Below are 24,947 nucleotides of genomic sequence, written 5' to 3' on the forward strand. Positions count from 1 at the left end.
GTCATTTTGAAAGTGCCGTTAAAATACAGGCCAACGGCCCCAGAGATAATTACTTGGCAGTTTGATTATACAAACAAAATTGTTAGGGTGCGATACAGTGTGAAGAAATACCCAGGAGCTCGTTTTCGTGTTAAAACAGGTGAATCTATCCGGGAGTGGACATTTTTGCTACTAGCCAACTGGTCTAGTTCAGTAAAACATGTAGTCCTACATGCATTTTACTTGCCAGATGGCCAGTGTTCATGGTTTTATACTCGTCCTTATATTTACCTCAGGCGAGAGGACGAGCTTCATTTTCAACTTTGAACTTATCTTTATGTTACATATTTTACTTTACCAGAACATTGGGATAGCGTTTGTGTTTCCATTACCGTTTTTTGCATGATAAAACATGGTGGTGTGGCCGGTGTTACATCCTGGCAACCCTCAGGGCCAATGACAGCCTTCTTCGGTAACTATTTGTCTAGTTGTGGTGATTATGAGGGTGGAACTTTACCCCGGGAAAGAGGGCAAGAGGCAAGGGAGCCCTGTAAGAGACAGCGGTCCATCCTGGGGCACCGACATAATGCTACGCACTGGGTAAAAAGCCAGGCGAACATGTAGACAATATGGAAACCGCGCACACAAAGAACCAAGGGTACTATAACATTGCAAGTTGTGAGCCAGAAAGGTGCCCTGTAGCATGGAGATGGAACTCACAGTTCTTAGTACGCTGGAAATTTTGCCAGGTGAAAAGCTCTTTATTGTTCTAGTTAATAATGTAGTATAGTGATACTTTTATACAAAGGCTTGATGTTTTATGCATAGCGAGTTATTGTGTTTTTATGTACGCCTCTGAGCAGACCAAAACGGGCCTTTAAAAATTGTAATATTTTTGACTGTAAAGCCACGTTAGTAAATTCACTGTGCTGATAAAAAAGTTAACAGTTCCTGTAAGCATACAAAGTGGCGTTATTTTTTTTCTTCAATTATTACAATGTAAAAACGACATGAACACCATCAACAAATGACAGCAAATAAGAAAATAGAAGAACAACTACAAAAGGGGACATGGCACATTTACAAATTCAACTGTTGATAGAACTCCACAGTTTTTACAGCTTTACAGTTTGTGGACAGCTTAACAGTTGAATAGCACAGTTCAAGTTAAATTTTAAAAAGCTGTAAAAAAAAAAAAAGTTTTCTATTACGAAGTTTTTGTTTATGACTGTGAAATTTGGCAAGTAAAATAACAGTATTCTTTTATTCCCGCTTTTCCATAGTCATGAAAACCAAGTAGCAGTTCTCTCCAGCACAGAACAAAATCACGGAGTATTTCGGTAATCACAGAAAGAGTTGTGGCGTTAAGTATTACTTAAATTACCTACATGTACAACACTACCAGCGAAGCGAAATTGCATATGTGACGCTTGGGGTTACGTGCGCGCTGAGTACCGCCCACACGTTCACGTGGTTCCGCGGGGGAGGCGCTACGCTCTTGCGGAGCCTGTCTAATAAACAGCATGGCGACGGTGTTGCAGCGTCTCAGACTTGCCGGAAAATACCTGCTCCAGGATAGTTTGCTGAAGACATGTGCTGTGACCAGGGTACGCACACGGCTGTTTTAGCTGAAGGGTTTAGTATTACAAGCCGAATTTTTGACTTGTGAATGAGGCGACCTGATCAAATATCCCGGTTACAGTGCTAGTTAGTTGCATAATTAAGCTTTCGCACTTAAAATAATTTATCATGTTTCTCAAAATTTTATATGGCCGATGACTACTAAAAAGACAGTAGATACATTTGTTTTAACTTAGAAATGCTGATCGTGTCGTGTAATATCACAGTGACTTTGCATAACTGTTTGCTTTTGTAAGCATGACGGTGTGTTTTTGCTTCTAGCAATGTAACGTGACCGTCACTCATGTTTACAGCCCGTCATCGTATCAAAGAGACATGGAGCTACGCAGGCCGCTCACCAGGTGGTTTTGAACGTACCTGAAACCAAGGTGACCACGCTGGAGAACGGGCTCCGGGTGGCGTCCGAGGATTCGGGTCTGTCCACGTGCACGGTGGGTAGACTGGCACGCGTCTGACCCCGAACAGTTGATCTCCGATGGTGACTTTTATGTAGTACTCTGTCAGTGTAGTAGAAGGCTGCTTGGGTCTCTGCCCATACAGGTGGGTCTATGGATAGATGCTGGAAGCCGATATGAATATGAAAAGAATAATGGTACAGCCCATTTTCTGGAGCACATGGCCTTTAAGGTGGGTATATTTCAAGGTCTCCTGAGCTCATAAATTGAGTTATTGTTATTGGTGCTACTGACTCATGACTTTATTTGCAGGGCACAAGAAAGCGCTCACAGCTAGACCTTGAACTGGAGATCGAGAACATGGGGGCCCACCTGAACGCGTACACGTCGCGGGAGCAGACCGTGTACTACGCCAAGGCCTTTTCTAAGGACCTCCCAAGAGGTACTGGTGCTGTAGCAAGGTTGCTGTCACATTGGGCTCATGGTGCCCTGCTGTTTCTGCGTCACTGCCTCTGCTCTCATGCCCTTTAGCGGTGGAGATCCTGGCCGACATCATCCAGAACAGCACACTGGGGGAGGCAGAGATTGAGCGTGAGAGGGGGGTCATCCTTCGGGAGATGCAGGAAGTGGAGACCAACCTGCAGGAAGTGGTGTTTGACTACCTCCACGCCACGGCGTATCAGGACACAGCCCTTGGCAGGACCATTCTCGGACCCACAGAAAACATCAAGTACGGCCCCCTAGTGTGTGTGTGATCTCTGCCTTTAAGGTGACCGTCCATTATCAACCACAAAAGGTTGCAATAAGCAAAGCTATATTCAGCTGGGCTCACCAGTCCATTATACATTACCACTTTTCATCAGATTACAAGGATTTCTCCTCAGATGGCATTTTATCTTCCGTTTGTATCTCCCCAGCTGCATGGGAATTTGTTTCCCAGACATTTTCTACATTCCAGGAGCTCTCTTCACTTCTAGATTCATCTGACATTTGTCTGTATCAGTGTCTCCTTCATGGCCAGAGTCTTGCAGATTACGATTCTGCTCATAACTGTTTTACTGGTGTAGCTATTGTGACAGTGGTCTGTTAGATGCTGTTCTGGTACGTATCGAAATCAACTTTATTCGCCATGATCAGCCAAGCTCAAGAAATTTGGTGTAATTGCAGCATTCCTGTTTTTCACATGCAAAATCATGTTAGGAGCACAGCTATGATCTAATCTTAACATTTAACTCCATGTGCCATTGGCTCAGAGGTTTCCCCACAGTGAACCCGCATCAGACATCACCAATACCCCAGTGATACCTCACTTGGCATCTCTTGTTTCCGGCAGAACTATAAACCGGGCTGATCTGGTTGAATACATCACGACACACTACAAAGGTCCCAGGATTGTCCTAGCTGCTGCAGGAGGTGAGTGTCTGGCACGTTCAACGATCTCGTTAAGCACGTACACGTGTTGTCAACGTCACACTAAAGCTGACTCTCTGTCCAGGGGTTTCACATAACGAGCTCATCGACCTGGCGACGTACCACTTTGGCAGATTGCCCGAGAGGTACAAGGGTGAGCCCCCGACCCTGCCCCCGTGCACCTTCACCGGCAGCGAGGTGAGGGGGTGCTTCAGGTCCTTCCCAAACGCATATATGGTCTCTGATGTAGTTAAGGCTGTGTGGTTGTGTGACCACGCAAGAGCACTTGCAGCATGCCTGCTAACGCAGCGACTGCTCCACAGATCCGTGTGCGTGATGACAAGATGCCCCTGGCACACATCGCTGTGGCCGTGGAGGCTGTGGGCTGGTCACACCCTGACACCATCCCGCTGATGGTGGCCAACACACTCATCGGCAACTGGGACCGCTCCTTCGGCGGGGGTGTGGTGAGCAGCCGTCTCTCGTAGGCTGACTTCCATAGTTGATTTTTCCACCGGCTGACATGCATTCCCCCCCCCCCCAGAACCTCTCTAGTAAGCTGGCTCAGATGGCGTGCCAGGGCAGCCTCTGCCACAGCTTCCAGTCCTTCAACACATGCTATACGGACACCGGCCTCTGGGGCCTCTACATGGTGTGCGAGCCTGTGACAGTAGCGGACATGCTGCACTTTGCCCAGCGTGAATGGTGAGCGCAGCACGTTCCCCCCATTTTACAAGTGGCACGTTCCTCTATCAGCTGGTAACTGTCAGCTAGACAGAACCAATCTGAAACTAATGGGGTCCAGCCAAACTAAGGGGGAAGGGGGGACCTTGGAATCATTTGTTAGCCTTTTTCCCTGGAAGGCACCACATTGAAGCTTCCCCTCCCATCCAGGATGTCTCTCTGCACTGATGTCACTGAGGGTGAAGTGGCCAGGGCCAAGAATCTGCTGAAGACTAACATGCTGCTGCATCTGGACGGTGGGTGGAGTTGGGGAGATCAGCTGAGCTTGAGGGGTCTCCCGAACCACCCCCCCTCCTTACTGAATGGACCCTCCCCTCTCTTCCACTTGCTGGCCAGGCTCCACCCCCATCTGTGAGGACATTGGCAGGCAGATGTTGTGCTATGGCCGCAGGATCCCCCTTCATGAGCTGGAGGCCAGGATCGACGTAAGTGCCAGCTGCCAGGGGGGGTGGTTTCATGGGCATGACTAAGACTATTGTAAGCACCCTGTTTGAGCCCCACCAGCAGCATGGGACTGAAGTGTCCTCAGATAGCAACTACTGTTTATGTTCCAGGCCATCGATGCACAGACCATCAAGGACGTCTGCACCAGATACATTTACAACAAACCCCCTGCTCTTGCAGCAGTTGGTATGTTACTTTGTTTACAATAACCGTAGATAAGCAGCGCATAAAGCACAAAGTTTACCTCCGTTTGAGTGCCTGCTTTCCTTTAGCATGGTGGTCACAGGCTTAGTGAGCTCTGACTGTGAAGTGCCTGATAGCATTCGTACCTCCTCCTGCCATCTTGGTTCTTGTTTCAGGTCCCATAGAGCACCTGCCAGACTACCAGCAGATTCGAAGCGGCATGTACTGGCTCCGGGGCTGAGGCTGCAAGCCTGGCACCACCCCAGTGTGATACTTCGGGGGCAAAAAGGAGACTTGTAACTTTTCTTTGCACTTTTATTATAAAATAAAGACAATGCAACAACATTTAAAAGAAAGATGATTAAGGGTTGGGGGGGAGGAGGGGGGGTTTATTCTGGTCATTTTTTACTCTTAGCAGTTGTTACTTGTTCCTGGGCCGCCTTCTTGGCTTTGACCATCTCCACCAGCTCCTGAAAGGTAGAGGAAGGGCTAGTCAGCCATCCGAATGCTGACGTGGAACTGCCAGAAGAAACGCCTTCATTAAAAAGACTTCAGGTGGCTGGCTTGTGCACTGGGGAACTTCCATATCACACTAGCCTCTCGTGCGATTTTGAGATACGGTATTGATTCTCAAAAACACTGTCCATTTTAAATTAATAGTTTAAATGCAAAGAATCGTGGCACACTGGTTCATTTAGTGGTTTTTAAATGCCTGACCTCTTGATTGGTGGGAAAAAAGATTACAACTCTTTATTGGGGTAGTGGTGGCTTAATGATTAGGGATGCGCACTTGTAATTGAAAGATTGCTGGTTCGAATACCCAACCAGCAAGGCACTGCTACCCGGGCACTGAATTAGCTGCCCCCTGCTAGGTCGTGATGTCATATATGGGTTACATGCAGAGGACACATTTTGTTGTGTACTGTGGTGTGTCAACAGTGATCACTGATCACCAAATTCATTAACTCTTCCACTGTAATGTAACAACGTGAACTGAAACAGGAAGTAGCGTAAAGGCTAGGGTCACACCGTACAGAGCTGAAGTGTGGGCTCATTTTGACAAGGACTTTTTTTTTTTTTTATTGATAAGCAAATGTTTATTCCTTTGCTCAGATTGTGCAAAAAGTAGTGCTATGATGTTACAGGGACTGTAAAAAAATGCAAATGCAGGTCACCCTGTTCTGAATGGATAAAAGACTAAACTTCTTAACTATTTTATTCATTATGGTGGTTTCTTTATACTGTGACAATGTAATTAATATTAGGTTTAAGAAAATCAGAATATATCACCTTGCTTACAGTATCACAATATCTAAATATATTGAGTTTTAATGCCAGAATCTTGCTAATACACAGCCTCACTTTTCTTTTATCACGAGAAGATAATTTTTAGTAAGGTCTTTTTTTGTACTTTTGAGTTCCTTTTTGTATGTGAAATGTCGCGTGGCCGCATACGGCCAGAAGTCCCCCTCTAGGCTGGGAGGCTGTCCAGCACAGGGCAGCCGGCCATGCTAATATTTCAGATGGCTCTGGGCTTGTGGAGGACGCCCACACAGACACGGGGAACAGGAAACGGCCTGGATTCAGCACTAGTCCATTACCTTTGCATCTGATCTCTGCTGGTGCTGTACATTGTCAGGTAAATGATCTGTCATTTAGAAAAACACCACTTCCATCCCTGCAAGTTGCGCTCGTCATTTCACCCTCACCTTGTATCGCTTCATGCAGTCCTTCTTGCTGCGACCCGGAACAGTGGCAGCAATCTTTTCCCACCTTTCCGGGGTGCTCACTGGGAAGGTCTTCAGGGCCTGCTCTAGAAGTTTCTGTTCCTCTGTCGTCCAGGCTGCTGAGCTAATATCTGTGCCAGATGCTGGACAAAAAAGGAGAATTTGAGCAAACAAACAGCAAAGCAACGGTTAATTTACTTCGGTAACATCACAGGTTCATAAAGACCATTATTGTTAAAAACACTGTCACAATAAAACATTACTAACATCATTAAGCTAACGAAAATTCTGATATCTGATTGATTTAAAAACTAAAAGCTGCTGTTTAGGAGTCTGCACATATAGTGGATTGGTGATCTCCCATGTCTCTCAGTGCCACATCTTGGGGTGGCTGGTTTGTTTGAGCTCCTCCCTAAGGGGAGGCAGCTAATGCCCAAAGCTGTACTTCGGCAGCCGAGCATCTCTCCGTTATAGTCCATGGTGCCTCTGGGTTCTGCAAATAGCAACGATGTTTCAACGTACTGTCGAATCTCTCTGAAGGCGCTGCATTGTCTGCGGTGGCAGGAACAGCCACATGCTCCCTCTTATACTTCTCGAAAGCTTTCTTGTTGATCTCATCTTTCTGCTGGGGATCTGAGGATGAAGATGCAACAAATGTGAGCACAAATCCTAGCCAAAAATCTTTCATTAGCCAAGAACATGATGGTCATAAGGCTCCTCTGCAGCATGGAATGGATCTCACTATGACATACATTTACATATTAAGCAAATGCTTATCCAAAACAACGCACAGAGGAAGCACGGTCAGTCAGTCCCTGGAGGTTAAGGGTCTTCCTCAGATCAAGCCACATACTGCCCCCAAGACTCACCAAGCTTCTGCAAATTCTTGGCCTTATTGATGACATCCTTGGCATTCCTTTTGATGCCACTGGTAGAGTGCAAGTTCATGTAGTTGGCGATCACCTCCCATCTATAAATGGCAAACAAAGGCACAGTACAGATACTGATTTGCGTGTCATGGACCCTACAGTGCCACCTTCTCAAACCAGGCAGGGTCTCCCCACCTGGCGCTGGTGCCGGCCGGGAAAAGATTGACGGCTTTAATCAGCAGCTGTAGCTCATCCTCGTTCCAGCCTTTGTTGCCGCTGCCAGCCCCTCCCCCACCTCCGCCTTGCTCCGCCCCTCGTGCAGCTTGTCGAGCTGCGAGCTCCGCATCCCGTTCCTGCTGCAGCTGTGTGTTCACCTCCTGGATCTGGTGTCGGGGCCCACAGAAGCGTGATCAGCTGCATGGGAGGGATCGCTGCCCTCTGCACGTGATGCTGCGACACGTCTGTACTCACCTGCTTCTCCACGGCAGCCATGGCCTCCTCTCTGGAGTCACACAGCAGCACCTCGTTCAGCGACTGCAGACTGATGGGTGAGGAGGGAGGCACACCAGAAAGAATGTCAGAACACAGCCAGACAGCTGTCACAGACTGCCATCCATTCATCCTGGTCATAGTGTGGCCTGGAGCCTATCCCAGGCAGCACAGGGCACGGGACTGGGGTACAGCCTGGACAGGATGCCAGTCCGTCACAGGGCACGGGACTGGGGTACAGCCTGGACAGGATGCCAGTCCGTCACAGGGCACGGGACTAGGGTACAGCCTGGACAGGATGCCAGTCCGTCACAGGGCACGGGACTAGGGTACAGCCTGGACAGGATGCCAGTCCGTCACAGGGCACGGGACTGGGGTACAGCCTGGACAGGATGCCAGTCCGTCACAGGGCACGGGACTGGGGTACAGCCTGGACAGGGTGCCAGTCCGTCACAGGGCACGGGACTGGGGTACAGCCTGGACAGGGTGCCAGTCCGTCACAGGGCACGGGACTGGGGTACAGCCTGGACAGGGTGCCAGTCCGTCACAGGGCACGGGACTGGGGTACAGCCTGGACAGGGTGCCAGTCCGTCACAGGGCACGGGACTGGGGTACAGCCTGGACAGGGTGCCAGTCCGTCACAGGGCACGGGACTGGGGTACAGCCTGGACAGGGTGCCAGTCCGTCACAGGGCACGGGACTGGGGTACAGCCTGGACAGGATGCCAGTCCGTCACAGGGCACGGGACTGGGGTACAGCCTGGACAGGATGCCAGTCCGTCACAGGGCACGGGACTGGGGTACAGCCTGGACAGGATGCCAGTCCGTCACAGGGCACGGGACTGGGGTACAGCCTGGACAGGATGCCAGTCCGTCACAGGGCACGGGACTGGGGTACAGCCTGGACAGGGTGCCAGTCCGTCACAGGGCACGGGACTGGGGTACAGCCTGGACAGGGTGCCAGTCCGTCACAGGGCACGGGACTGGGGTACAGCCTGGACAGGGTGCCAGTCCGTCACAGGGCACGGGACTGGGGTACAGCCTGGACAGGGTGCCAGTCCGTCACAGGGCACGGGACTGGGGTACAGCCTGGACAGGGTGCCAGTCCGTCACAGGGCACGGGACTGGGGTACAGCCTGGACAGGGTGCCAGTCCGTCACAGGGCACGGGACTGGGGTACAGCCTGGACAGGATGCCAGTCCGTCACAGGGCACGGGACTGGGGTACAGCCTGGACAGGATGCCAGTCCGTCACAGGGCACGGGACTGGGGTACAGCCTGGACAGGATGCCAGTCCGTCACAGGGCACGGGACTGGGGTACAGCCTGGACAGGATGCCAGTCCGTCACAGGGCACGGGACTGGGGTACAGCCTGGACAGGGTGCCAGTCCGTCACAGGGCACGGGACTGGGGTACAGCCTGGACAGGGTGCCAGTCCGTCACAGGGCACGGGACTGGGGTACAGCCTGGACAGGGTGCCAGTCCGTCACAGGGCACGGGACTGGGGTACAGCCTGGACAGGATGCCAGTCCGTCACAGGGCACGGGACTGGGGTACACTCTGGACAGGGTGCCAGTCCGTCACAGGGCACGGGACTGGGGTACAGCCTGGACAGGGTGCCAGTCCGTCACAGGGCACGGGACTGGGGTACAGCCTGGACAGGGTGCCAGTCCATCACAGGGCACACACACACACAGACCGTAGCAGGTTACATATAGTCAACTTCTGTTTTTTGTCTATGGATTTTATCCTGGGAGTAAATCTACTCTAGACTGTACTCCCTACTGGAGTATAGTCTAGGGGCTGTTTTTTTTTATTCTCACCTCATGTAATTCTGTTTCTCTGTTCTTCCTATGACTGGGTCGCTGCTCGTGCGGTCGACCGGTTGGCTTGTAGAGCGGCTGTCTTCCTGACCTGTCTTCCCCCACTGTGATGTCTGTATATGTATGGTCGGGTTGATCTTAACACTGCTTTATGTGCCCTCAAATTGCCCCTCGGGGACAAATAAAGTGCTCGATTGATTGATTGGTTGATCTTGCTGTGACTGCAAGGATCCACTACAGGCAGTGGACTGACTGAATTGATTCGGCGCATCTCAATGGTGTCAAAGTTTCTGTTGCCTAGACACCTTCAGACTGGATTGCTGATGGCGCCCGGTGTTGTCAAGGCTCTCTCTTCCTATTTTCTCCGATGCTCCCATTTCTGTGCATCATTAACCACTCCACTTGACTTGTACAAATCTCCCCAGGCCCCTGTTTACGTCTCATGTCATTTAAGTATAAAATAATTTATTTTTGTTATATACTCCCTCCATCGATTTCCATGGGACTGAATTATTTTTGTTGACAGTCTGTCTTCTAAATTTTAAAGAGACAATTTCAAAGCTTTAGAAGTTTAGAACATTAATTACGCTTGACTGCTGTGATCTCAGACTAACTGAGAGCCCGGGTTAATTCATTGTCAGACTGCTGTCGGTTTATATCTAAACCGAGTCGTGAGTTAATGATTTTTTTTCTCTCCCTTTTCCGGCAAAATATATGTTTGTTTCCTTTCCTGTGGGGTGTTGAGACACTGATTTTACAACTGTATGGCTGTAGCGTCTAGGCAACCCTGTGGTAGAAGAATTCTACCTGGTGATCAACCCTATTTTCTGATATGCTACATTAATTAATATGTAAAATTTATTAAATTGGTTGCGCTACAAGATACAGACACACATCCTATGTGCCACTCGGAGAGCAGACTTTCCCTACGACCACCCACACAGCACATGGAGGACATGCAAACCTCACACCAATGGAACAAACTTGTACAACCCACTTGAACATATATTTGTAAATCGGCTATTCTTACCTCATTAGCTCTAGACGATCGCAGAGTTTTTCCACCTCTTCCATCATTTTCACACTGTCTGCCTCATTATCAGAAAAGTAATTCCAGTTCTACAAACAGCAAATAAATAAACGCATTAAGCACATTAATCAGACGAGAGGGGAACAAGGTGTGAAATGCAGGTGGGCTTCTCTGGGGGCTGCCGGATGACCTTGCAGCTGGTCCTCAGCTTCTGCCGCTCCTTCTTGATGGCCTTCTTCTGGACCTCCTTCTCTTTCTTTGCCTGTTGAGCAGCCTGTTTGGCCTCCTCCTCTTCCTTCTCTTTAGCCTGTCTCGCCGCCTCCACCTCTGCCTGCCTGGCCTGCCGGGGAGGAAGGTCGTGTTCCGTCATCGCCGCGGAGGGCAGCAGTACACCGTTAATGTGCAGCTATGGTTGTGTGACAGCAGCCCGAGTGCTTTCAAACGAGGGCTGAGCTCAAACAACAGCTGAGCTGATATACATGACGCGAGATCACTTTTTTTTAATTGACAGACAAGTGAGAGAAAAAACAACACTGAATCCCTCAAGTTAAAAGAACCTACATTGTTTCCCTGGCAAACTCCCTGCAGTGATGTTACACTCAGTACGCACTTTTGGGTCGGAGTCACAATGTGACACGGACCCCCACGCATAAAGATCCCTAGCCTCAGAGCCACCACTCCATCCCATGTACTGTGAAGAGTCGAATATACCCAGAGTTATCTTGACAGAGCTGGGTTAACTAACCCTGACTACAGGGTGATGCATTAAATGGTACTACAACAGTGGTTATCAGTGAATTAGCTCAAGATGTGTCTGTGCACGTACGCATAAATAGGGTGGAGTCAACACAGCAAACTGAAAGGCACTAGGTGATAGGCAGGAGGTAGCCAATAGCCGCCTCGCTTGACAAACCTTATGGTCAGCATCCTGGCACCCTGACAACTGGATGGAATGGAACCAGCACCGAATATCAGTATCGGGATAAAAATAAAAACCTTTGCATTGCTTGGTGTCAGATCGAAAAGAAAATCAGTGGTATCACCCATCCTAACTATTTAGTTGAGGCTGTTCTTATGTAACTATGTGTTTTTGTGAAAGGGTGGTTCATATATGTTTTTGGTGGAAGGGCAGGACTTATACCTGTTTTAAGCTGGAAGCCTGCCATTAAACCTGCTCGAACCAGGTTAGGCATGCACTGTAAATCACCATGGTAATATACACCATTTAAAACTGAGCTATACATTGTAAAGAAATTGATTTGTAACAAAACTCAGAAGCCTGCAGGAACCTTGTTAAGCTAGGTAACCCTTCAGAGCCCAAAGCAGAATGCCATTACAAGGCCCTGAAACGTTATTATTTGTGTAACTTCCTATTTGCCCCAGAGAATGCAGACACTGAGCCCCCTGCCTGACACACCCACACACCTTTTCTCGCTCCACCTGCTCCTTCCGCTTGGCCTCAGCCTTGGCTTTCTTTTCCGACTCTTTCCTGGCTTTTTCGTCCTCCTTGAACTTCCTTATCCTCGGATCGCAGCTGTACGCTGTATCTGAAGCGGGGTACCAAGAGCAAGTGACACCTTAAACAAACATACTCCCTGCGCACAGAGCCCCAGTCCACCGGCCAATCACACACCCCCCACCTTGAAAGGCAACCATATTGGACTTGCACTGTGACCTTGCTGAGCCTCACTTGCAAGTCCCCGGTCATCACAGAGGAGGTGCAGTGCTGGGAAAGACTAGGAGAGAGTGCCTCACCAGTTCAACTTGACCAGCCGTTAGCTTCGCTCCCAGGCAAGTGCCTTGGCGTACCAATCGTCGGCAACAAAATCTGGCTATAGGTACGTGGAACGTAACCTCTCTGGTCGGAAAGGAGCCTATGCTAGTGGGGCAGGTAGAAAGATACCAACTAGATATAGTATGCTATGCTCAGCACACAGCTGGACTGTATTCCACTCTGGAGTTGCCCATAGTGAGAGACGCTGGGTAGGTGTGGGTCTACAGTTGTGACCAAAAGTTTTGAGAATGACACAATTATTGGTTTTCACATAGTTTGCTGCTTCAGTGTTTGTAGATACTTTTGTCAAATGTTTCTATGGTATACTGAAGTATAATTACAAGCATTTAATAAGTGTCAAAGGCTTTTATTGACAATTTCATTAAGATTATGCAAAGATCAATATTTGCAGTGTTGGCCCTTCTTTTTCAAGACCTCTGCAATTTGCTCTGGCGTGCTGTCAATCAACTTCTGGGCCAAATCCTGACTGATGGCAGCCCATTCTTGCATAATTAATGCTTGGAGTTTGTCAGAATTTGTGAGGTTTTATTTGTCCACCCGCCTCTTGAGGATTGACCAAGTTCTCAATGGGACAAAGGTCTGGGGAGCCTCACTGTGCGTACAGATGCAACCAGACCTGCCTGCTGCCATTCCTGATCAAGCTCTGTACTGGTGCTGAATCAACCTTAGGAGATGGTCTTGGCACTTGCTGGACTTTCTTGGGCACCCTGAAGCCTCCTTCACAAAAATTGAACCTCTCTCCTTCAAATTCTTGATGATCCAATAAATGGTTGATTTAGGTGCAATCTTACTAGCAGCAATATCCTTGCCTGTGAAGCCCTTTTTGAGCAAAGCAATGATGAATCCACGTGTTTCCTTGCAGGTAACCATGGTTAACAGAAGAACAACAATGATTTCAAGCACCACCCTCCATTTGAAGCACCCACTCTGCTATTCTAACCCAATCAGTCTTGTCCTCATCAACACATCAACCTGTGTTAACGAGAAAAATCACTGAAATGATGGCAGCAGGTCCTTTAGTGGCAGAGAACTTGGACTTCAAATGAAGATATAGTCAGGCTGTGGAAGGAGTATTTTGAGGACCTCCTGAATATCACTGACAAGGATACTGGAAGGTTCATAGGAGTTTGCCCAACCAGTCTACACGTGTTTTGTGGACTTGGAAATGGGATACGACCGTGTCCCTCAGGGGGTGCTGTGTGGGTGCTTCTGGAGTATGGGGTACAGGGTCTGCTGTTCCAGGCCATCAGGTCCCTGTATAAATGGAGCGAGAGTTTGATTCACAGTGCCAGTAGTAAGTCAGACTTGTTTCTGGTGGGTGTTGGACTTTGTCACCGGTTCTGTTGATAACATTTATGGACAGAATTTCTAGGCATAGCCAAGGGGCCCTCCGCCGTTTGGGGCCTCAGGATCTTGTCTTTGCTTTTTGCGGATGACGTGATCCTGTTGGCTTCATCAGACAGTGACCTGCAGCATGCACTGGGGCAGTTTGCAATTGAGTGGGAGGCGACTGGGATGAGGACCACCACCTCCAAGTCTGAGGCCATGGTTCTCGATTGGAAAAAGAAAAGAGTGGATTACCCTCTCCCGGTGGAGGAATTCTCAGGGTCATGTTCACGAGTGAGGGAAGAAGGGAGCGTGAGATCGACAGGTAGATCGGTGGCGCATCGGCACTAATGCACCGAAGAGAGACCTGTAGTCATACGCTTTGGCTAGTGACCGAAAGAATGAGATCGTGGATACAAGCAGAAGAATGTTTCCTTCGCAGGGTGTCTGGGCTCAGCCGTAGCGATAGGATGAGGAACTCGGACATTCGGGAGGAGCTCAAAGCAGAGCCGCTCGTCCTGCACATCGAAAGGAGCCAGTTGAGGTTGTTCAAGCATCTATATAGGATGCCTCCTGCACGCCCCCCTGGGGAGGTCATTTGGGTGTGTCCAACCAGGAGGAGGTCCCAGGGCAGACTCAGGACACGCTGGACAGATCATATCTCTCGACTGGCCTGGGAACGCCTTGGTATTTCCCGGTGGAGCTGGAGGAGGTGGCTGGTGAGAGGGAGGTCTGGGCATCCCTGCTTAAGACTCCTGCCCACCTAACCTGACCACGGATAAGTGCCAGAAAATTGATGGCTGGATGGAGAGATGAGAAGAAGGGCAGGTCTGCCCAGATTCATACCACAAAAAACACAAAATAAAAGTCATACCAACGAGTGTCCGTATCCTGTTCATCTCCTCTTTCTTCCTCTGCGCCCGCGATGCCCGGTTCTGCTTCTCGATCCATCTTCTTTCATCTCGGCTGGTTTATTTCACATATTTATTTTTAAAAAAGGGACAGAATCTTTATATTATTCACCTTAAAGCTACCAAAATGCATCTTGCTGATTATCACAGCTTTCACTATTATGTTATGTTACAACACAGCTCATTTTCTTAAGCTTACTTTTCATAGGTTGCAAGAGTTTCATGGCCACTCACCATTCTGCTTTCTCCTTCTCTTCTTCATCCAGGTAGGAAAACTCCCTCCAGGAATCAAAGTTATACCTAAGTGACACGACGAGCAGGTCGTCAGCCGTATCCCCTGAGGGCTATAGTGCCCACTTCTCCAGGCCATGAATACATTAGCGCCTTAGTCAATGCTGTTTGCTTTTAGCACATAACAGCAGCACACAGGTTCTGTGCCCACTGCCAAAATTTTAAGTCTCCACTGCCAGTCTGCAGAGGTGACCTCCAAACACGCAGAGTCCATGGTGTCATGAGAAGAGCAGACCAACACATGCAACTGTACATAACTCACCAGAAGGAATAGAAACTATCCACCTCCTCAAAGGTTGAATCCATACTTCCTAGTTTAGGGACATGCTTTTTTGAGGTCCATCTAAAATTACAAAACCAAGAAACAGAAAGATAAGAAAGCGCGTCGGCATGGCGTGCTGTGTTGTCAGTAGCACGTCCAAATCGAAAGCTCACCTGGAGTTTCTCTCGAAAACGGGTACAAACACATCAAAGAAGTTCTCCTTCCCCTCACTCTTGGTGGGCACGGTGTTGTCAAAGGTGGGATCAATGCTGTCGTAAGCTCTGCGCTTCACGGGGTCTGACAGAATCTCTATAGCTGTGTTCACAGGAAACACACAGGCAATACAACTCAGCCTCAACAACATCTCCCCCTTTTTAAAATAACCTGGAGCCATCAGCAGGATCCACGACAAGCTGCTCTGAAGCAGAGGGAAGCCTCACCTTTAGTGATGCAGGTGAAGTAGTCATTGTCTCCTTCCACAATCTGCTCTCCCGCTGCTTTCCTTTTGTCTGGGTGGTGCTTCAACACCATGGCTTTATCTGGTGGTTAGAGCCATCAAAAAACGCATTAGGTCCAGATGACACACTGTACTGGGCAGTAGGTGGGGAAGTGGTTGAGAACTTCTACTTCTAACCCAATAGTTCCTGCTTCCAGTCCCAAAAGCTTTGCGACCTTTGAGAAGGTATCATATATGAATTTCTTCACTAAAAGTTGTCTGTAAAAACAGATCCCACAATGACAAAAGCAGCTTTGGGAAAAAATAACCATGAACTATACTGGAGCAGTTGTGCTCAGTAAAAAAGGGTTGATAATGTCTCAGCATTTGAACCAAATAGGGCAGAGGTCACCAACAGGCGGACCGCGGGCCGGGTCCGGACCCAGAAGCTGTCCCATACGGACCCGGACCGATCGCCATAACATTAAGTCATTAATTAAAACCTGACGGGACGCTTCTATTTTAACCGGCGAAGCGTTTGTAGTCTTTTCGGTAATGGTTTAGCAGTAGAGCCGCCGTTTCCCACGCCAATGAACGTCAAACACCTTTGATCGCCAAGCAAGACGTAGTTCGGCGTATGCAGCCCTTTGCGCTAATGTGCCGTTAGTGTTAATAGCATCGAAGCTAAAACCACAACCAAAAAGCCGTAATGTTCCTAACAGAGTGACTGGTCTGTTCTGAAATCGTAAAGCTGAACAGTTTTCACATACAGTATGTATTATATAACATGTTGGATAAATAGACACAGTTTATTGTTGATTTCATGTTCGTTGAAGTTTCTGTTTTTTAACATATTTATAAAGTAATGTTATCTGTTATATAAATAAACTCAGGTGAAACAAAAAATTTACGTTTTTATGGCTGCCAAATCTCAAGCATCTGGCATGACACGCTTTCAGACACGCTAGAAATCTTACGGCAAATCTATATTATTTCATTATAAAACCTAAAATTAGCTACGTCAAAAGTGTATTTACATGGTTAAATACAAAAGCAGACTATTTACAAGGTAAGAACTGTTACATGTGTGCAGACATCTCGAATTGAAAATCTCACTCCAGCCAGCTGGCCGAAGTTCTATGTCACGTGACAATAAATAGTCAAAACGTTTTTGAATTGTACTGAATTAATTTGATTTGACAGTCAGGTACTGATTACATGCAATGTTGATACAACTAATAGGCTACTTAAATGTAGATCACACTAAATAGTTAGACATTGTCATCTTCCGGACCTTTGCTTCAAGAAGTTCTCTCTAACTGGACCTCTTTAAATTTTAGTTGAATACCCCTGAAATAGGGCAACAATGACCCAGCTAAGGGAGAAGGTACAACACATGAGCAAACAAAAGAGAGAACATTTTTAAACACTCACGAGCAGCTTTGATTTGCCTCTGAGTTGCTTTGTATCTCAAGTGAGCCAATCCAAGCACAGCATAGTGATCTTGATTCTAGGAGAAGAAGGACATTTACCAACCAACACACTCATCAAGTGCATAAAAACACTTAACATCCACCGAATCTTGATACTGGATTTAATTAGGGCTGCCCTAATTTGACGATTTGAATATTCAGTCACAGACATGACAACACAGAGAGGATATAAAAGGGATGATTTCCAATAAGGAGTTTTAAACAAGGGGAATCATGAATACTTATTTATATTCTACCAGGGTACTCGCTGAAAAACATCCATATTAGCAATTATCTGGGCATCAGTGATGCTCGAGTCGACCTCCGAGTCAGGTAAGAGTTAGGGTCAGTGTACCTGAAAATATCAGGGGTATGGGTGAGTTGGGTAAGTGACAAAGCAGCATTCCAACTGAGTTATAAATAACTTACAGAAACTTTGTGTGCAGCCAGCTATGCATTATAGGCTCTTTGAATTGTTTCTACATGAATTGTTTCAGAAATAAGTGACGCTCTGATTACTAATCCATTCAACTTTAATTCAGCTAGAACTTTTGGTGAGTTAAACAAAGGCTTCATAAAGAAAACAAGCACTCTCAGGCATATACTCTCATACTGATTTATTGGAAGCATATCAAATGACCGACACATTTTGCCACTAGGCCATCTTCTTACCACCTTGTAGATGGCTTAGTGCAAAACACGTCTATAAAAACCAAACAACCTAAAAGAATAAGTCCTTAATTTAGGGCATTATGTTGAAGCGTTAGAGATAATTGGTCACCGAGATATAATAAATAGATTTCTGTTCACATCTACCTCATATTCACTGTGAATTCAACCACCAGGCTGGTAGGATATTCACAGCCATGGAAGAAGGTAGGATATCACTGTGGTTTCATATAAATGAAGATGTGTGCTTAACTCCTTAAGATGTGTATATTGTGCTGTATATGGCATGTATGGGACAAAAGACCTAAAACAGCAGTAAATCAACAAGTTAAAATAATGAATATAATGTCAAGGTAATTAATTGGTGCTTTAATGTTGCCCTGTGCTATTATGTGACCCTGCACTTGGGGAGGACACACGCAGTTTGCGTTTTTCCAAAAAATATTAGGCTGTTGAATAAAACATAAATCCATGTGTGCAGCCTGTCTCATCATTCCGACAAATCCAGAACATGAACAAAGAAAGAACAAAGTGGAAACGTGCCACAGTGCTGGAGCTGCAGATCCAAATCATCACTGAATCTCATGCCAGTGGGTGTTCTAATTGCTAGATAGTCTATATGGGAGGGACCCCAAATAGTCCAATATTAATGAACAGCTGAATCCAGTCTAGCTGAAAGATTACAGTGATTTCCCATTTCTGTTACTGGAGGGCATGTCAAAGGAAGGCCTTCTCATGCAGAGCGCTACAAATAAGCACTGCACTGCGTGTTTTACTCTAAGCAACAGCACTCCTGACTCCCACTACCTTCCAGTCCTTGGGATCCAGTGTCTTCAGCATGGGATATTCTTCCAACTGCAGCTCCTCATCCTCTGACTCCTCCTCCAGCTCCTCCTCCTCCTCCAGCTCCTGGAAGGAGGCAGACACATTCCTGTCCCTGCGCTTCAGGAAAGCCTCGAACCACCGACCCACCGGCTCCACCTGGAACTGCACAGAGGCTGTAGTTTGGGGCTGCGATTAGAGGGCTGTTTAGGTTGCACAGTGATCATGTAGTCTACATTTAAAACTAATTTATATTTGAATTCTCCCAGGAAGATCAAAACTTAACATCTTTCTAATGTTAAGAATTTTCTGTTGCACAATGCATAAAAAAATCATATACCAAGAGCTGATTTCAAAACTTTTAAATATTAAAGGGATTTTTTATATATAACATTTATTTATGACATTCTGCCTTTCTACATTTTACACGACACAATACAAAAATGAGTTTAAAGTCGCTTAATGGTGAACTATGTACAACAGAGTTAACTGTTCTTTAGGCATGTCAGAACATGACATTGAAAGAAATAATCATACTTGGCATGAACAACGACACTTGTACGTAATTTTACTAATATTTATCCATTTATAACAGCAAGTATACTGGCTAAGACAAAAAAACAATGCTGAGCTCTTGGTTAGCTAGCTAAAATGTCAGTATCAGCAAGATTTCCATGAGACAGTTCTTACCAGCAATGACGTTACAGACAACTGTAACTTGCCCTTCAAGCGCTTCCTTCAACATTTCCAACTTTTTACTCACTCCAAATAATGATCATTCAGATGTGCACCTACAGAAACAAAACGTTTTCAAGAATATTTACTGCCTAAGGCCGGTTTACGTTTACACCACATGGGCCTGCAATAACCAAGCGCCTTGCAGAGAACCGCTTGAGTAACATATTTATTTTTCCGGGCTCGCAATTGCTATTTATCGTCCTTGATTCCCATTAGTTTTTTTTATTCAGGAGAACTGTAAATATTACAAACTAACGAAATTATATAAACAAAAATATATAGTACATAATTACCATGTAGACGTTTTTAAAAAACGCATTTTGTTGTTCTTTTTGTCATTGAGTTATTTATCGGACGCACGTGGGCTGTTAATAGGCTTCCGACACTCACTTCCGGCAAATCCTGGACAACGGAAGTGCTTAAACCTGCTGTGTAATTGTAACTCCTCGGTAGCTACGTGAGACCTGAATCTGTATTTTATTAATTCGAACAGGATTACATTTTCAAAGCGAAACAATGCCTGATTATTTGGGAACTGAACAGCGCAAAGTCAAAGAAGAAGAAAAAGATGATAAACCCATAAGAGGTAAAATAAATCTTACTGATTAGCTAGATTTGGCTAGCAGTTCGATGTTGCCTTTGGGATAGGTTAAACTAATGTGTATATTTTCACATCAGTAATGCTAGTATTTGCATTCTAAAGGCAGCACTATACTAATTTAGTACCTTCCGTCTGGTGTAACTTCTTTAGCTTTGGATGAAGGCGACATCGCTCTCCTGAAGACATATGTAAGTGACATGTTGAATGTACAGCGTTCGTTTCTCTTGTCTAACAATGCTTTTAATCGGTTACTTAAAACTGAATTGTTTTAGTAACCTAATATTTGTAAGTTTATATGTGTTTTGTTTATGATTTTCTGCAGGGTCAAAGTACGTATTCTAGACAGATCAAGCAAGTGGAAGATGACATTCAGCAACTCCTCAAGAAAATCAACGAACTCACTGGTAACTGCGCATTTTGAAGCCTATAGAATCTTTAATGCACAATGAAGTTGCTATTGTTAAGGAGACCTGCTGAAAGTTTAATACGTTTATTGTTTATTTTTCAGGCATTAAAGAGTCAGACACGGGATTGGCCCCTCCAGCCCTTTGGGATTTGGCTGCAGATAAGCAGACCCTGCAGAGTGAACAGCCCTTACAGGTGGCCAGGTATGACTGATCAGAGTACAGGGGTACATTTATGCTTAGGCCTCCCAGCAAACATCAGGGGCCCTCCCTGCCTCAAGAAACATGGAACACTTGATTAAATTAGCAACATCTGAGTCTCTAACCTATCTGGGGGCTCTAGCATAATCTGCCATGGTGCAGATGTACCGGTAGCCATTGTAAATATACTGCTTTGACTGTTGAAGTGCACATTTCAAGACCTGAAATGGCTGTTGTTATGGCACCTGTAAATTTTGAATTGAAATTGTTCTCCCATTCTTCTTATTGATAGGTGCACCAAGATCATCAATGCTGATTCTGAAGATCCAAAGTACATAATCAATGTGAAGCAGTTTGCTAAGTTTGTGGTGGACTTGAGTGACCAGGTTGCTCCCACTGACATTGAAGAAGGAATGAGAGTTGGGTGAGATTGAGGTTTTTTATGTCTGTGCTTAAAAACATCCTCTGTAAATCACAGGATTAAGGTAAATACTGGTGTGCCTCTTCTGAGAATACTTAGGTATCGCTGGTTTGACTTTGTGTCGAACGAGCGGTTGCTAGGGGAGTCCTGAATTAGGCACATTACCTGCATTGTGAGGGAGTGTCAGTTACGGCACTACGGCCATGTGGCGCATTTCCCTGAGGATGGTCCGGCTCGCAGGATCCTCATTGCTGAGGACCTGAGCAGCTGGACCAGGCCGAGGGGACGCCCACGTAACACCCGGCTGCGGCAGGTACACATTTCTGGAGGGTGGGACTGGACCGCATGTCGGCCTGGGGGTTCACCAACTGGGATCCTGAGGTGTACCAGTGCATGCTCCCCGACCTGACCTGACCAATTAACTGTATCACTTGTGATTGGGCAGTGTGTGCTGCATTAAGCAAGGCAAGTTTATTCATATAGCACCTTTTGTACACTGAGTTAATTCAAAGTGCTTTACATATAAGCAAAAATACAGAATGCAAAGAGAATTCTAATTTAAAATGTATAGAATATAAATTTTAAACATGATGAAAACAATAGATTAAAAAGAAGCAAAGAAAAAATGTTTTTATCATTTGTGTGAATTTAACTTTCAGGGTTGACAGAAACAAGTACCAGATTCACATTCCTCTTCCTCCCAAAATTGACCCAACTGTCACCATGATGCAGGTGAGAGTTCAGCGAAGGCCTCTCCTTATGTACTGCAGGCCTGCATGCTGCGCTTCATGTCAGGAAGTCCTTTCATTGTGCGCCGTAGGAAAAGCGTCCATGCATGAGGTATCAATTTACAATGAGTTGTTGTCTTTCAGGTGGATGAGAAACCAGATGTGACCTATAGCGACGTTGGTGGGTGCAAAGAGCAGATTGAGAAGCTGAGGGAGGTGGTTGAGACACCATTGCTCTATGTATGTATTCTAGTATCTCTGTATGGTTGGGCTGAAAGACAGCATGTAGGCACCATTTTAAAGACTGAGCTTCCAGTGTAGAGAGGACCGTTGCTGGGTTTATTCTATTTCTGTAAATACATAAATTGAATGTATTTTCGGATTTGCTGTATACATTGCCTTTGTTCGCCAAATGTTTCTGGTCTCTCTTCCTTCAGCCTGAACGATTTGTCAACCTGGGCATTGAGCCGCCCAAAGGCGTCCTGCTTTTCGGCCCCCCAGGCACAGGCAAGACGCTGTGTGCCCGGGCTGTGGCCAACCGCACAGATGCCTGCTTCATCCGCGTCATTGGCTCTGAGCTGGTGCAGAAGTATGTGGGAGAGGTAAGCAGGGCTCACCACAGGGTCAGGCAACCCAGAAAGATGTGAAGTGGTGGGCTTGCTTTCCCCTGACTGATGTCTGTTTGATATTTGGCACTAGGGCGCAAGAATGGTGCGTGAGTTGTTCGAGATGGCCAGAACCAAGAAGGCTTGCCTCATTTTCTTCGATGAAATTGATGCCATTGGAGGTGTGTTTGTTTTCACCAGGTGTACATGAAACATACAAGTAGGGTAGGCTAATAACCTTAGCTTTCAAAGACTTTTTATTTTTACATATTATATATATATATATATATATATATATATATATATATATATATATATATATATATATATATATATATATATATATATATATATATATATATATCTACCTACCTATCTATCTTAGGGCTGTCAAAATTAACGGGTTAACGCGGATTAATCCATCATCATGATTAATCTGATTAAAATTTTTAACGCAATTAACCCATCTGCAGCGCAGAATGATTCAAAATCCCTGAAATGTCTCTGTCAACCCATTTCGGGCAGTTTTAGTGCGTTCCATTTGCCCTCGGAACTCGTATTACGAGTCGGATTCCGTAGTTTTGAAGCCGGAAGTGACGACATGCGCTCCCGTTTCTCAGAGATCCGAGAAATATCTCGGAGCAGCACAGAGGATCCCGAGTTCAAGATCCAAGATGGTTGCGCCTTTTATCAACAGAAGGGAAAGTTGTAGTTTTACTGTTTAAGCACTACTTCTCATTTGTGGCTCATTAAATCGGTCGCACACGCTATACTGTCCAAGTTATCTGTGGATGTGTTGCTACGGAGTTTCATATGTAAAGCACCGCACGTAAACTGATATTGCAAACAATGGCAATTAACCGGGCTAGAATTTTACTTCATGATTAGTTGGATTATTTGTCGGATTTACGGTAGTTTGTGCTAATTCTAAGCGAACGAAGATAAAGACCATTTAAACTGAGGTACCTTAAATCCAACAAGTTGTCCGGCTAAGCAAAAAATCTTGCTTTTTGATATGGGTCCATGGTATTGCACTTCTGTGGCAGATGGAATGCATCCGACTCATGTTCAAGATGTTCAATAAACATGTTAAGTGCATCTATATTCCCTTTTTTCTTGAGTCGGTTTGCTCATGCAAAATTAAATGTGATTAATATAGATTAAAAATGAATGATATTTAATCGTGATTAATCGAAATTAATCCACAGCAACCCTGTGATTAATCTGATTTAAAATTTTAATCGTTAATTGTGTGTGTGCGTGTGCATATGGTCCAAGTCAAATTTCCCCATAAGAAAAAATGTATATGAACTTAATTCATTCCAGACCCCCCGAAGCGAGAGCAGACACACGTGCACCACCTTCGAGTCTTGCTATAATTTCCTTTTTAAGTTGTATAGTTACTCTGACCTAGGGCTTGGCGATATCGCATTGATACATCGCACATGCGCAGTAATCACCACTCATTCATCCTGGTTATAAAGACATTTAATTGAGAAAGATGCTTCTTCCTGAACATGTTTTAAGGATTGAGTGTCTTCCCAAGGGGCCCGTTTTGACGATGGCGCTGGTGGAGACAACGAGGTCCAGAGGACCATGTTGGAGCTCATCAACCAGCTAGATGGCTTTGACCCAAGGGGCAATATTAAAGTCCTGATGGCGACCAACCGACCCGACACATTGGATCCAGCCCTGATGAGACCTGGCCGATTGGATCGGAAGATCGAGTTCAGTTTGCCCGATTTGGAGGTGTGACCACAGATCCACTGACCCTTTCATAGGTTGAGCACTTGTCTATATGGCAGAAGGTATACTGAGTTTCCATTGTGTGCAAGTAAAGCCATGATGTTTGTGTTATAGGGTCGCACACACATCTTTAAGATCCACGCCCGCTCCATGAGTGTCGAGAGGGACATCCGCTTTGAGCTGCTGGCTCGCCTCTGCCCCAACAGCACAGGTGAGGTTTGCTCAGAACAGCCCCTCATGTTGCTTTGGCACCGTCTGTACTTGGATTTAGCTGCTGTGGTTCAGGCAAATTGCCCTACCATGAACATTCAAAGTGAGGCGAGGCAAGGTCATGTGATGCCATTAGGTTCTGAGGACGTGTCTGATTGGCTGTTGGTGCTTTTGCAGGTGCGGAGATCCGCAGCGTCTGCACGGAGGCAGGCATGTTTGCCATCCGGGCCCGCAGGAAAATCGCCACAGAGAAGGACTTCCTGGAAGCTGTGAACAAGGTCATCAAGTCCTACGCGAAGTTCAGCGCCACCCCAAGATATATGACCTACAACTGAACAACGTGTGTCTTTTTTTTTTTTTTTTGTCACTTGGTTTTGGGTAGCTTCTGTAGTGTGTCCACGAAGCCCGGTGGGAAAGAATGTATAAATATCACTGAAATAAAAAAGCAGAGTCCTACAGATTTTGAAAAATAATTTCTCCAAAATCAATGTTTTTTTCTGCAACATAGAACTTAGGGTTAAACTGGCTCAATAAATGTAATTCCAGATTGCATATTAACTCTTGTGCTGGAAGTAAC

The 24,947-nt window shown here is 46.1% G+C and overlaps 3 protein-coding genes across 5 annotated transcripts; 2 read left to right on the top strand and 1 right to left on the bottom strand.

The window, feature by feature from the left end:
- Positions 1-5,141, top strand: pmpcb (peptidase, mitochondrial processing subunit beta). 3 transcript variants are annotated; one of them, XM_072709789.1, is made up of 13 exons: positions 1-139; positions 1,914-2,051; positions 2,161-2,247; positions 2,328-2,457; positions 2,547-2,745; positions 3,349-3,428; positions 3,511-3,623; positions 3,749-3,892; positions 3,970-4,130; positions 4,320-4,405; positions 4,506-4,594; positions 4,724-4,799; positions 4,973-5,141. In XM_072709789.1, the coding sequence occupies exons 3-13, from the start codon at positions 2,236-2,238 to the stop codon at positions 5,035-5,037; spliced, it is 1,155 nt and encodes a 384-aa protein (XP_072565890.1). In that variant the 5' UTR covers positions 1-139; positions 1,914-2,051; positions 2,161-2,235; the 3' UTR covers positions 5,038-5,141. The 3 variants fall into 3 exon arrangements, with proteins under 3 accessions (XP_072565890.1, XP_023651305.1, XP_023651306.1); XM_023795537.2 differs by lacking the exon at positions 1-139 and adding an exon at positions 509-728; XM_023795538.2 differs by lacking the exon at positions 1-139 and adding an exon at positions 1,487-1,586.
- Positions 5,098-19,845, bottom strand: dnajc2 (DnaJ (Hsp40) homolog, subfamily C, member 2). The gene is made up of 18 exons (XM_023795536.2): positions 19,748-19,845; positions 19,407-19,507; positions 18,702-18,892; positions 17,188-17,263; positions 15,758-15,856; positions 15,491-15,632; positions 15,318-15,398; positions 14,999-15,064; positions 14,728-14,819; positions 12,158-12,279; positions 10,923-11,072; positions 10,733-10,821; positions 7,864-7,933; positions 7,588-7,775; positions 7,393-7,493; positions 7,046-7,156; positions 6,506-6,666; positions 5,098-5,266 (listed from the first exon to the last, which is right to left on the bottom strand). Exons 2-18 carry the CDS (start codon positions 19,459-19,461, stop codon positions 5,195-5,197), a joined length of 1,866 nt encoding a protein of 621 aa, XP_023651304.2. The 5' UTR covers positions 19,462-19,507; positions 19,748-19,845; the 3' UTR covers positions 5,098-5,194.
- psmc2 (proteasome 26S subunit, ATPase 2) lies at positions 19,844-24,843 on the top strand. Its single transcript, XM_023795539.2, has 12 exons — positions 19,844-20,040; positions 20,206-20,243; positions 20,378-20,459; positions 20,564-20,663; positions 20,953-21,084; positions 21,741-21,813; positions 21,954-22,049; positions 22,247-22,411; positions 22,509-22,596; positions 23,961-24,163; positions 24,275-24,371; positions 24,548-24,843. The coding sequence occupies exons 1-12, from the start codon at positions 19,971-19,973 to the stop codon at positions 24,703-24,705; spliced, it is 1,302 nt and encodes a 433-aa protein (XP_023651307.1). The 5' UTR covers positions 19,844-19,970; the 3' UTR covers positions 24,706-24,843.
- Positions 24,844-24,947: the final 104 nt, after the last annotated feature.

The sequence above is a fragment of the Paramormyrops kingsleyae genome, chromosome 1 (assembly GCF_048594095.1).
Source record: "Paramormyrops kingsleyae isolate MSU_618 chromosome 1, PKINGS_0.4, whole genome shotgun sequence".
Taxonomy (NCBI): Eukaryota; Metazoa; Chordata; class Actinopteri; order Osteoglossiformes; family Mormyridae; genus Paramormyrops; species Paramormyrops kingsleyae.

Bases quoted from the DNA above. Each gene is read 5' to 3' on its own strand.
- pmpcb (XM_023795537.2), top strand. From the start codon at position 609: ATGGAAACCGCGCACACAAAGAACCAAGGGTACTATAACATTGCAAGT. The intron at 2,052-2,160 runs GTGGGTAGACTG...CTGCCCATACAG, and splicing joins CGGGTCTGTCCACGTGCACG to GTGGGTCTATGGATAGATGC. The intron at 3,429-3,510 runs GTGAGTGTCTGG...CTCTCTGTCCAG, and splicing joins TGTCCTAGCTGCTGCAGGAG to GGGTTTCACATAACGAGCTC.
- dnajc2 (XM_023795536.2), bottom strand. From the start codon at position 19,461: ATGTTGAAGGAAGCGCTTGAAGGGCAAGTTACAGTTGTCTGTAACGTC. The intron at 10,822-10,922 runs GTCATCCGGCAG...TGCTGTTTGTAG, and splicing joins AGCTGAGGACCAGCTGCAAG to AACTGGAATTACTTTTCTGA. The intron at 7,494-7,587 runs GTGGGGAGACCC...TGCCATTTATAG, and splicing joins CCGGCCGGCACCAGCGCCAG to ATGGGAGGTGATCGCCAACT.
- psmc2 (XM_023795539.2), top strand. From the start codon at position 19,971: ATGCCTGATTATTTGGGAACTGAACAGCGCAAAGTCAAAGAAGAAGAA. The intron at 21,814-21,953 runs GTGAGAGTTCAG...GTTGTCTTTCAG, and splicing joins CAACTGTCACCATGATGCAG to GTGGATGAGAAACCAGATGT. The intron at 22,412-22,508 runs GTAAGCAGGGCT...ATTTGGCACTAG, and splicing joins TGCAGAAGTATGTGGGAGAG to GGCGCAAGAATGGTGCGTGA.